General features: G+C 40.2%; 1 protein-coding gene across 1 annotated transcript; it reads left to right on the top strand.

Annotated features, from left to right (window-relative positions):
• Positions 1-8,689: 8,689 nt before the first annotated feature.
• LOC145448484 (uncharacterized) lies at positions 8,690-11,461 on the top strand. The gene is made up of 6 exons (XM_080326869.1): positions 8,690-9,179; positions 9,250-9,380; positions 9,449-9,522; positions 10,502-10,567; positions 10,641-10,721; positions 11,228-11,461. The coding sequence occupies exons 1-6, from the start codon at positions 9,063-9,065 to the stop codon at positions 11,365-11,367; spliced, it is 609 nt and encodes a 202-aa protein (XP_080182995.1). The 5' UTR covers positions 8,690-9,062; the 3' UTR covers positions 11,368-11,461.
• The last annotated feature ends 1,807 nt before the right edge of the window (positions 11,462-13,268 follow it).

Raw genomic sequence — 13,268 nt, 5'->3', positions numbered from 1 at the left:
AGTACAACTTTAATTTCGTGACAAAAGCGAAAAACGTGATGCAGGGTCAGTTTATCACCCTATGGGAGCCCGGGGTCCTGACGAAGTGCTGTTACGTTCCTGCCAACGGGTATACCCCGGAGATTTTTAATTACTATTGAGGGGGCCTATACCTTTTCAAACACACCGCACTCAGCTCTACCGGTAAATCAGATTACGTGAACAGAGACAGGATGAAAATTGATAGCAATACATGCAATTCCCAATCATATTGACCGATTCAGTCATGAAAGTAAAGAAATTTCTCGCGCTTCGCGCGTTTAGGTGAGAAAAGTTGATTCACTCAACGGACACCCAATACAGCAGATAAGTAGCGGTAAACAGTGTACAGTTTTGAAATCTCGCCAGGGCAATAAAACTACTCCGAAATATCCATGATGACTGTTTACGAATTGGAATTGGCCTATCATATTTTGTTAAAGTCGCCAACACTGAGTTTTGCTGCAATGCCTTGGGTCAAGTTTGTAAATCTTCGGATGTGGTATTTGACTAATTGTTTTATAGGTTATCGCTTTGCTGTTAGACTTTTTGAGGAAAGCTATTGCCGCATTGCGTCATTTTCTTGCTTCGTGCCGACAAAAAATATAAGTTCGGTTGTCTCGCTAGGCCTTCCGTGAAATGGGAAAATACCAAATTTGACAGCTCTGCAGGTGCTGACAGCGAAATCCTGCCATGTATGTTTCAAACCCAAAGAACATAAAATGTATGCATGATCGATTGAATAGCGAAAAAGCAAACAGAACAAGCCGACACCATGCAAATCTGACTATGATGGGTTATACAACGGAACCTTTTGGATATGTCATACTCAATGTTCCCTCTAATTTTTCACGAGTCTGCGCACACTCACTAACTCACTGCGCTGTCCCTTGGACAACAGTGCGTAACAACTAAATAAAAGGTGATCACTTCGTCTTTTTTTGTGCGCAGCTTAGATTTTCTGTGCGCAGAGACCGTGTCAGCACTGCGCAATTGCGCACACGCGCAGCTTAGAAGGAACGGTGTTTATACGCTAATAATTCTAAACAATATATAAATGCAACTTTATGCTGCAACTTTTGTAAAAATTAGGTGCAACTTTCTCACGATTTTAGTGGAACAAAAACTTGCCCTACTGATTGATTCTAGTTCTGAAATTATAATCTTTCATTTTTGTATGGAAATCTACCTATGGAAAACCTCGGTACACTTCATTGAATACAACAGTAATAATCTACAAGCAGTGTATCAATTTATACATAGCATGTGCGTGCATGGACGAAAATATTGCATCGGAAAACTTTTGAACACAGTCGGATCGAGCTCGGATTGGTGTAGCGCAGTGTTGGGGCAACTAGAGCCATGTCACTTGACTCGAATCTGATTCGAGTCAACTTTTTGAGATGACTTGACTTGACTAGGCGATTCAAAAATGTGGATTGACTCGTGATTCGGAGCAAAATTTTCGAATCACTTTCAAGTCATTATTCGTTGGTAATATCGATCTCGTATATTATCTGTTATTAGATAGTGACAGAGGTGGGCAAAGTAGTCAAGAAAGCTACTCAAGTAGAAGTAGAAGTAGCGACGAAAAAAATCTACTCAAGTACGAGTACAAGTACTTCTTCCATAAGCCACCTAAAACTACTTGAAGTAGAAGTAGAATTGACTGACTTTAAATATACTCAAATAAGTAAGTAGTTTTGAAAACAGTCATAATTCGTTCGAATGGACTGTCAAAAGCTGTAAATTGAGCTATGCGGAAGCTGCAGAAAGCTTGATTCGAATCGATGCATCCCAGGAGGTATCAATTTTGGACAGAATAAGAATTCTTTCGCATCATGGGATGCAAATTATGGTATTGATATGAAAATGCGATACTAACCCTTTGTTTACTAGAACACCCCGTTTTAGAGAATATCATGGCATGGCGCCCTGCCCCAAAGGCTCCAAGTTTAGGCGAAGAGCAATACGGATAAGTTGTATCGGATACGGTTTCATCGCCTCGTCGCCCAAATGAAATATTTCATCACAGTAAATATGACACATCATAGCGTTTGAAACTAGCATATCGCAATCCAGTGTTGGGATGACTCGAGTCATGACTTGACTCGAGTCAGACTCGAGTCACTTTTTCGTATGACTTAACTTGACTCAAGTCACTTTGCTAAAATGGCTTGACTTGACTCGGCGTATCAGAAATGGTGATTGACTCGTGACTCGGAGCAAAATTCACGAGTCAATTTCAAGTCATCAAGTAATTGATGTCGATAAAAATCACTGTATCTTACATATGTTCGGATTGTCCGCGCAACGCTGGTGTAACCCGCGAGAGCGGTGGCGAGATAGCGCAGTAGTATAATCCGCAGCTGCAACACCAATGGGTTGCGGGTTCGAGTCCGACCGAGGTCGACTTTCGAATTCCTATACCTAAGTGTTGGAGGTTTATCTAGGCTCCTCCTCGTCACCTTATCCGCGTATAAGCGGTGTCTTACAAAAAGCCTAGAAGTGGCTGTGCTATAAGTCGGCAGTTACGGAGTAAAAATGAAAAATATCGTGGCCAGGTGTAGATGACCATAGTAGTCGACAAACACCATGAATACCACAAACAACAACCTGTGAGAGCGACCAATCATTCAATGATCGGGCGTTTTACTGAGCCTCCATTGTTCTCTCACAAATATATTGATCGCAAACGAAGTGATCGAAGATGACAGCATACGTTGTCGTAAACTATAGTATAGTAAAGTAATTTAATAGCAAAATGTATATATCTTAACTTAACCATACCTCTTGTTTTATTGAAATTGAATTCGCAAATAGTTTATATAGTCCTCAATCATCGGCGCGGACTCGAATTGTATCATATCAATTTGCAAAAGGGTAATGTATTGCATCTTATCAATTCGTTTCTCTATTCTCCATTTTGGCTGGTAACTATAAACTGAGGCTGTGCAATTACTTACGTAGTTTATTAGTTCTACTTATATGTGAGCGATACAGCGCCTCACTTGCGCGTATATTTACCTCTATATTCGGTCATCGGTTCAAAATCAATGACCACTCAATCTGTATTTCAGACAGCTAGCAAAATACAATGACGTCATCATGCCTCATCCTCGAAAAGGCAATTTGACTTGAATTGTGACTTGACTCGTGACTTGACTTGACTTGACTCGAGTCACCCCCGAAAATCGACTGACTTGACTAGACTCGAGTCACCTTCGAAAATCGATTGACTTGACTTGACTCGAGTCAAAATGTGCAATGACTCGAATTGACTCGTGACTCGAAGGTAGTGACTTGATCCCAACACTGTCGCAATCTAGCATTTACCTATCATATCGTAATCTAGCAGCCCATGGCGTGTCCTAACCTGGAAAAGTGGACTCTGACTTTTTCTTAGCTTTACACCTGTTTTAGCAGACCACTGTTGAAACTTTATGGGCAAAAGACATGAAATATATTTTCTGCTTTTTGGAAGTAGTATTTATATTTCTCTTTCAATTCCCAGTACTACAATTTGAGTATCAAGTAGTTTCAGTTCTTTTGTCTGCAGAAGATACATTTTGAAGTATAAAATCAAGTGTAGTAATGCCTCTATTTCCGAAAATAAAGCCACACTATATCGTATTTTTCCGATCAGCCATATTTTTTACTAACGTTTACTAATCGCGCAAAGTGTTAACACCGTATTCTCCTTATAATATGGAGAAGGGTGCCATACCATGATATTTTCTAAATCAGGGTGTTCGAGTAAACATAGGATTAGTATTTTCATCCTATCCCATCATTTTCATCCCATGATGCGGGCAAATGCTTATGCTCTCGAATATTTATACCTCCTGGGATGCATCAATATACATCAAGATCTGCATCTTTCACATAGCTCAATTTGCAGCATTTGACAGTCTATATGTGACCGAATTACGATAGTTTTCACAACCACTTACTTATTTGAGTAGATTTAAAGTCTGGTAATTCTACTTTTACTTCAAGTAGTTTTAGGCTGCTTTTAAAAGGACTACTTCTGCTCGTTCTTGAGTAGATTTTTGTGTCGCTACTTCTACTTCTACTTGAGTAGCTTTCTTGACTACTCTGACCACCTCTGGACATGCAGAACTTTTTTTTATCACTATGAGTCGTTGAAAGTATAGCTATATTTCTCTATCATCGCCACCATCATTCTTAATTTCTACTGGAAAATTTTAATACTAGTGTGCATTCCTGCGCGAGAACAAATTCTTCTTGCTCCTGAACTGACATGTATTACTCAGGCGCTGTTGCTCAACCATGTACATATTCCTAATCTATAGCCAAAGCATTCATGCAGTTCTAATGTAAGAGAAATATAAAGATATATTTTAACGACTGTACAGTGTATTGCAATTTGTAATGAATCACCCAACATGTAGAAGCATGCAATTACATTGTTTTTGACATATGGGCATGTAGGCGTGCCATATTTACAGCACCCAAAAAGACGAATTTTTACCGGCAAGTAAAGCGAAAGTAGCACTGTTACGTTTGAGTTAGATGATGTTTTACATTTCCTTGGTAGTTGTAGTTACAAGTTACTGCTCGAATCTGATCCCTCTGATAAGCTGTCTCATTCTTTGCACCATTGTGGTTGTATCAAAGACAAATTGCGTCGGAAAAGGATCCTTGGATTTAAAATGGCTCAGATATCATACAGCCGACTTCGCTAACGTTCTTCCGGCCCTGTCAAATCAATGTCAAGGAGAAACCTCTTCGCCGGCATCTCCTGTCCAAGCCGTTTTTCTTATGGCAGGGCGGTTTGTGTTCACAGGTTGAGGTGCTGTTTTTCCGTTACCATTCAATTCAGTCACCTCCGTGCTGCAACTTTTGAATGGCCTGAGAATGTCTTCGGTCATGCGCTTAGCTTCTTCCCTGATCTCACTCGATGCGTAGTAGTACAGAAATGGATTGAGGCATTCCGTAAGACGTAAAACACCGTTCGGCAGAAGCATCATCCACACCATAACACTGCCATCGATACTGTTTCCAAGCAAAACCACAAGTATTTTCGCTACGTAATCAACGCCGTACCCTCCCATGAACGTTAGTACTATCGTTTTCAGCTGCATCAACGCTTGCTTTTCTTTTTGCCTGGACGAAGAGCTTTGGCATACGCTTGCCGCCACGGCAAACCTGTGTTTCCTGATGTGATGGACGATTGCTACACAGAGCACAATGATCATGACCGTAGGAATCAAAATTCCCAACGTCAATGACAACAGCGACAGTCCCTGGAGCCACGGTGGAGGCTGAACAGTGAACATTCATAAAACATATCGATCCGTTTTTTCACTCTGTAACTTCCATGAGAAGGGCATGAGGTGCTGAGAAGAATGTAAAGGACATGGCCCAAGAAAATATAACAGCAATCCGACACATATTCACAGAAATTATCCAATGCGAATCCATAGCGTATACCACCCCATGTAATCGAACGAAACTTAGCAGAAGCACGTGGTGAGTCGTCACCATGCCCGTCGCAACACTCATAGTTGGTATCAGTTTACACATGTCTTGTGGCAATTCGAAGTCAATCCAGTACAGGTTGTGGTAGATTTGAAACGGGGCTGTACCAAACGATGCAATGTCAGAGATGCGTAGTCCGAGTACGATGGTAGTAAATACCGTGGGCTTCTTTCTGAGTAAGATCACTATCATCAGATAGTTTACTAACAAGCCTGTACCCCACAAAATTCCAAGCGTGATGATGACGCCTGCAGTTGCCCCTTCGCCTGGACCAGTATAGATACTGCCTGAGTAATTCGACTCAAGAACGAGTATGAAGTCGTCAATTTTATCAAATGTCATTTCAAGGCCGGGTATTTTCTTTCGCCATAGTGGTGCCATTCGACATAAGTGATTTTGAAACCTATCTTACAGTTCTAATGAAATCTCGAGATAACCATTTCAGGGAAACGGACTTTTTCCGCATGACACACTGCGATCCACTTATTGAGATCAATTCTTCGATATATTGACAATAAAAGTCGCCACATGGCTTATGACAGTTTTGTTTCTCTTAAATGCCACATGATTAGTATGGCTAAATTACCTGACATTATTTTGCATTTGGATTAATCGCTAGGCTGGGACATTTAACATGGACCTTTGAACAGCGCTTTTGTTTCCAGGGTATAGTTCAAACAGTAAGACGTCAAGACGGGGTCTGTGATGTACGCGGCTTAATTGATTCGTATTGCTGCACCTTTGGCTATATTTAGTATATGTGTAGTAAATTAATGGACTTGTGATTTCTAATTATCCACGATAAATTATGAAACCGTTCAATGTACTTTACATATACAGTCAAAGAAGCAACACTCTTAGCGAATCGAGTGTATATTCACTAAGTAGGGGAGATGTGGTACCGATGGATCAATGGGACCGAAAATACTTTGAAAATACTCTATGATAATTCCATGATTACACTCCGTGAACTTGTCTACAATTGCTTGCTGGCAAAATCTTTCCTCACATACAAAAAAATTCGACGTGCGCGAGCTATGGGGTCTCTCAGAGATGTTTTTTGTTTTGGGGGGTGTAAAGTAAATTTAGATCGACATAAACATTTTTCTTTGTAACCTTCAACACGAACAAACCAGCAATTATTTTTATTGTGACGTGCAGGACTTGTATCAGGCTATATAATGGCACCTATTATTTTTTTCAGTACTTTCCTTGAGTGGAATTTTTTTCGATTCATCTATAAAATTCTAGGGGTGGGGACCGATGATACCATAGCCAAATCAAGCAAAATAATCAAGCATACTAATCATAAAACAAATGAAGCATGCCTAAGTACAGAAAATCTTTATGTAATAATTGCATATGATGTTTTATCGCTATAACGAGGTGTTTGGAAGTCACACTGTCGATTTTCGGGCAATATGTATGTACCCTCAAATTTATAAGTCCGAGCCTAAATCGAAACGTGATTTTATGACCACATTTGAGTTAACATTTATTCTATTTCTTGACGGTTGCAATCAAACATTCTTCTTTGGCTTACTGTAGCTTAGATTATAATACTGAGCAAGAACAGTTGTCACATCTGATGCAGTTAGGGTATATGTGTCATAGGTCCCGGGTCGTGTGCCATTGGACCCACCGGGTGGGGACCGATGACACGTTCGAGCAACAAATTTTGAACGTCCATAAATATTTTTTGAAAAGACGGATATTCATGTATATGTGCGCGATAGGTAGAGCTTGTATCAAAGTGCTGGGCCAACAAAAGACCTGCTGTTTTCGGCTGAACATTTTGGGGCCAGTGATCATTTTCCAATTTTTGATCCATCGGTACGACATCTCCCTTACCAGTTGCCTCACCCGAAATGTTCATTTTCTACTCACAAACGCCATCTCGAGGTTGGACGTTATCACGGTTTATTCTACTAACATTCACACCATTTTAGATTGGCTTAATCATTTTATAGGGTGTTTGAAGGAGCTATGTAGTTGCGCTAAATTCTGATATGACCCGAGGCGAGATTACGGAACCCCAAAAACCCAAACATAGAGATATGACTTAGAGACTATGGCTCAATATGTCGAAATGGAAGGTACATATACCATTGCAAGCAAAATTAAACTGTTTCGAGAATCACGATGAATTATGCGAGAGAATAATTACAAATCATAAGTCATAAATTGAATATGTGAAATCTCAAGTATTAAGAATTTTTCTCCGTAATTTTCAAGTCGTTGGGCGAGCCATGACCCGTTCATGGCTTGTTTATTCCATCTTAGTGTCCTAAATTGTATGGACACAGCGAGATTGAACCACTCACTGCATTTGGAGTACGTCATACTTTCAATCTGGCCAAAGGCAGTTTTGGCAAAGGCAAACACGTGAGTTTCGACTTTCTCCACGTATACAGTAAATCAAAATGTATATAATATATGTATATGATGTGATGACATGGGCATGAAACGCGAATGAATAGTTTTACAATTTAGAAACACGAATCTTTCCTTATGCGGGATTCGTGAAGTGAGTGTATTGCGATTTTGATTAAACGTGGCGTCGAGTGACAAATGAAAACATTTTTCTCACGAAAAATCATCTGCAGGTTTGTCTGTTTTGGGGTATTCATGGTGTTTGTCGACTACTATGGTCATTTACACCAGGCCGATATTCTTGTTATTTTCCGTAACTGCCGACTTATAGCACGGCCCACCTCTAGGCTTTTTGTAAGACACCGCTGACGCGGATGAAGTGGCGAGGAGGAGCCTAGGTAAATCTCCAACACTTAGATATCGGAATTCGGAAGTCGACCTCGGTCGGACTCGAACCCGCACCCATTGGTGTTGCAGCCGCGGATTATACCACTGCGCTATCTCGCCACTCCATCTGCAGGTTCTTTGCATTGTTATTGCTTTGCGATGCTGCGAATTTCGTGTTCGCGAAGTCACGAGTTATTCTGTGAGTGTATTGGCATTATGATTACACGTGGCGTCGAGTGACAAATGATGTCAATTTTACTCACGAAAAACTTGCATGTTTTTTGCATTGTTGTTGTTGTTGTTGCTTTGCTGATGCTGCGAATATCAGTATATATACCGACGTGAGCGTGATAATTCACACATCCGCACACTTAATCGATTGGTGCACTTGCACACACGCATTGTGAATTTCTCGATGTCTTTTGATGTGTTGAACGCCGTTATGATAACGGCAGACTTGTTGAGATCTGTTGGAAATCCCGTTGAACCTGGCCAACTAGCGTATTGATTGAACTATAAGGGCTCTATCAACGCCGCTGTTATCGATGTTGGTTTAGAGGTGTATGTTCATGGTCAATGTCACGCTCTTGAGTGTATATAGGGCTGGGAACAACGGTTTCTGTACCCAAGTATCAAATGCGATGATTTGAGTAGAGTAGCAATAGTTTGATTCGAAATGACTTGCAGCAGAGATCGCAGAAATGTTTATATAATTTAATGTGACACTCCGTAGGCGTTGATTTGCGGCAGAAGATATAGATCCGGATTGTAGCGGAACTATGATTCCTTTTCTTTTGGCAAGTTTCATTAGCGTCGCGTTGGCGTCGTCCGTGCAAAAGCAATGTGATGTTTCAGCTCCTCTACCAAAAAAAGATTATCCTACCGATTGGAGCGAGGTAATGGTTGAATGCAGAGCATTGTAAAATGAATGTCTCGGGCAATTGTAACCTTCACAATATGTCACAGTACAACGGCACTTTGTACGAAACGTTGACGACCATGGACGCAATATCCCAAAATCATAATTGCGTGACTATTAAGGATATCACGCCGACTTCCAGGGGATTTCACAGCACATATGAGGTTTACTTTCACGGGTCAGTCACATTACCGTTTGAATTAATTAAATTATATGCCGAATTATATGGCGAATTTTATTATTAAGAGGGCGACAAGCTTCCTTCCATCCACACGTTTTCAATACTGGCGATGGACATTTTCGACAGGCGATTGTGGAAAGTATGGAGTTCTGCAATGAAAAGGCTTTTCGAGTCAGGCCTGGATCTGGCTCTTAGAATTAGAAAAATCGGCAGTAATCGACCTTATACCATGCAAATTGTTTACTACTCACCATGAAATTTAATATTTCGACACAGAATTCCTCTGCAATCAAGGTTAAATCTCATTTGATAAGAATCTTCTGATAAACGGCTGGAATGTTTTAAAACTTATGATAGGACTTCGTTCTGAGTAAATATCAAATACTCGGGTTACCAGATGTTAAGATCCGAAAAAGGATACCTTTTTCAAGTTGAAACAAGAGAAATGATACGGGAAGTTTAAAAAGATAATGCTGATCGCCCGGCAGATTGATTAAAAAAAGGTAAACTTAAATCTTAAATCTGGGTATCCTCGGACAGTTTCCTTTCGGTTGATCTTTTTTTAGTCAACCTCCCCGGCAGTTCCAGAAAAAGCCGATTTGCACGCGTAATTTCTAGCGAATAGACCTTTTTAGTCGTCTCTAGTCGCCTAACACTCAAAACATAAAGAAAGGGCATATTGCAAAAGATTAGGACATTTGGACGTCCTCGGAGGATATTTCAGTTGTATTCGAAAAGAGCACAAATCCTCTTGAAAGAGTGCATATGGTATCCCTACAAATACGCGAATTATACATTGGATACATCCATTATATACGGTCCATTGCCATGCAATGTTCCCGGTGCTCTCTTGGTTCAATCAAAAGAATAACTGTGTCTCAGCATCATTCGGTGACAGCTGCCAGTAATTTTGTTCAGGCATTCTCCCGTTCCTTGCCTACTTCAACAAATATCCTTGTTAGTCGTCCCTGCATGGTTTCACTGAACCATAAATAAATTTTAGTCATTCTTGTGGGCTATGCTGAATATGATTATGAGCTGGAGCTTGCGATAATCAGAGTAAATGGCTGCAATATATGAGGTTTCCTGAAATGACTACTATTTTTGTCCTTTAACAGAAGACGAAGAGATAGCTTTATCTCAGGATCAGTCTGGAAGGATCGATCCCAAAGCAAGATCGGAAGGTATATATGCCATGTTGCGCTAGGATACGAGCAGAGTAGCATCCAACTGAATAAACATTAACACATTTTACAGACACTGAGCTGGAATGGGATATATATTCTCTGCTTGGAGACTCTGGATATTATTGTGCGTACGTCAAATGTGACCCCGCCGGTAGGTCTGGGTATAGGCGATATTTAACTGTATTCTAATTCCCAGCCTAAGAGCCTTTCAGTAAGCATACATAAGGAATTTTGCTATACATACTACCCTTTCTAGATTCAGTAATTCATGCATGCGATCGATTCATGCGCACTTGCTATGTAAGGCCAATGCCCATCCTTAAGATAAAGTGGATTCATGCACAGGTCATCACAATACATAATAATGCAAGTGTTACTTGTAATGAGAAAAAAGTAGGCCAACTCATCTGATCACTAAAACACAATCACGTATTTTGAAGGCATCTGCGTTACTCGTTGACTCACAATCAGGAAATATAATTTGAGAAGTCGAATGACCCTAAGCGTCAAGATGTCTGAATACTTAAGTCCTTTATGTCGTTCAAGCTACATGGAGATGTCTACTATCTATGTGTATGTGTAAATCAGCTATAACCCGCATGTTATTGGTCTGCCGTTATTACTCTAATATTTCTTCGTGTCCATTACTAATTTCAGGTAATTGGATTGTTTGGGTATACACGAGAGCAAACGTAGTGTCTGCAGATGAGTTGATTTTCATCCATAACGATCTCTTGAAGCACGGCGTGTCAGCACCTCTTCGATTTACTGGCTGTAAAGACATGGAGGGAATTTGATGTTGCAAATATATGCTTTATGTGTTATGTTTACTATATTGAAACACCGGGTATAATGTTAATGGAACTATAGAATATATATGCTCAATGTGCACTCACGGCAGTGAACATATTAATTAAGACCGTCAATCAGGAATGACAATGATAACCAGGGGTTTTCAACCCTTTTTCGGCCATGACCTATCTCTAGGGATGGTGCGAACCCCTGAAGTGTTCTGATTCGTGTGAACGCGAAGCTTTTTGAAAGGCTCTGTGAGAGCGGACGTCAATACGGACCTATCACATCAGGTGACGTCATATTGCTAATCCAACCCTACATTTCCGTAAAGTAATGTATAAGCGAGTACTCAGGACACATGTCGGATACGCTGAAGTACATGTTGAATTTTTAGGCATCACCGATTGTATCAACTAGAACAGTGCTTTTCAACCTGTTGTATGGTATTCACTTGTGCCAATGAAAAAATTTGTAGTGCGAATGAGGAAGGTGGTGCGAATGAGAATCATAAATGATTGTTATTTTCCTGACAAGGAATAATTCAAATGAACCTAATAGGAAATTCAAGGGCAGTGCATCCCTAACTTTTGCAGTTGCGACGCAATTGTAAAAGTTGTTTGACTTACGGCGAACAACAAATCGTAGCTTTGACGATAACTTTGTATCTCACAAGCTGTAGTGATTTAATATTTTCGCACTATAATTATTACGTAACCAAAAGCCTGGTTTGCAAGCTTGTAGTGGCAGACATACAGTGTATCAGCCCGTCTCAGCCGGTGACAGGTTGGAATAATAACGTCAAGTTGACTTTCTGCTTTCTTCCGCTGAACAATCATCATATTTTCGTAATAACAGTTTGATTAGCGCGAAGCAGTAGGATAGCAGTAAATACTAGGGATGGTGTAAACGTGAGGTTCACGTTCGCGTTCTGTGTGTGAACCTCGGAAATTTTGAGGTTCGCGTTCACAACAGAACCTTGGTAGGTTCTGCACTGTGAACCTTTTTCATATATTGCGATTTTCACTTCATTATAACATCTTTGATTCAAATTTATTGACTTTCAACTGCGGGCCACTCTATGCATGGTGCTGGCAGCATAAACATTCAACACTTAACGAGCATGCTGCTTGACAATCTCAAAAAATTTACTTGCATTGTTACAAAAGTTTGCTCGAAATATCCAGCTTTCCGTGTGTGAATATTTAGTGACTTTTTGCTGTGAGTTTGACCCGCAATCACATAACATCAAGAGCAAAATACACTACATGTAGATAATCAGCGAATGATGCTTATTTAACCAATCAATGAGATTGATATCGTCTTCTGATGTAAAAATCTAGCAGGCAAACAAGCGTATGGGGTCAATCTTGACTTCATATGTATACTGTATCATAAAAACAAAATCCGTGCGACTGGAGTGTTGGCTACTGCTGTATAACTTGTTAATGGGGTAATATCGGTAGCAAGTATAACAACCCGTTTTTCACTCTGCTCAATATCAATGTGGCAATACTCAGACGCCGAATACATTGTCTGGTCAGGTCAAAATTGATGGAAAAGCGACGCGAGAAAGCGATTTTATGGAATTAATATATCATTTGATCGCCTCAGTTGATACATTTGCCGACGTTTAAAACGTCAATATGTACTTAAGCGCTGTGCCATTATGTGGCCCAAGTCGTCGCTCGGTATCGTGAACAGTACATTAATATAGGCAATCACTTAATTGAAATAAAGGGTTTGAATTAGCAATATGACGTCACATGACGCCATGAGGTTCACGTTCGTGTTCACACAGAACCTTTCAAAAAGGTTCGCGTTCACACGAGCCTGAACCTTTCAGAGGTTCACACCATCCCTAGTAAATACAATCATTACAGACTCACATTCACAAGTTACTGTA

This window comes from Botryllus schlosseri, chromosome 10 (assembly GCF_051294905.1).
Source record: "Botryllus schlosseri isolate E-star chromosome 10, Bs_hap1, whole genome shotgun sequence".
In the NCBI taxonomy this organism is placed as follows: domain Eukaryota; kingdom Metazoa; phylum Chordata; class Ascidiacea; order Stolidobranchia; family Styelidae; genus Botryllus; species Botryllus schlosseri.
This window is presented reverse-complemented; position numbering and strand designations above follow the sequence as displayed.

What these genes read in the sequence shown, in the direction of transcription:
- LOC145448484 (XM_080326869.1), top strand. Translation starts at nt 9,063, where the DNA reads ATGATTCCTTTTCTTTTGGCAAGTTTCATTAGCGTCGCGTTGGCGTCG. An exon ending in TATGAGGTTTACTTTCACGG is followed by an intron (nt 9,381 to 9,448) that starts GTCAGTCACATT and finishes TTTATTATTAAG; the next exon opens with AGGGCGACAAGCTTCCTTCC. An exon ending in TCCCAAAGCAAGATCGGAAG is followed by an intron (nt 10,568 to 10,640) that starts GTATATATGCCA and finishes CACATTTTACAG; the next exon opens with ACACTGAGCTGGAATGGGAT.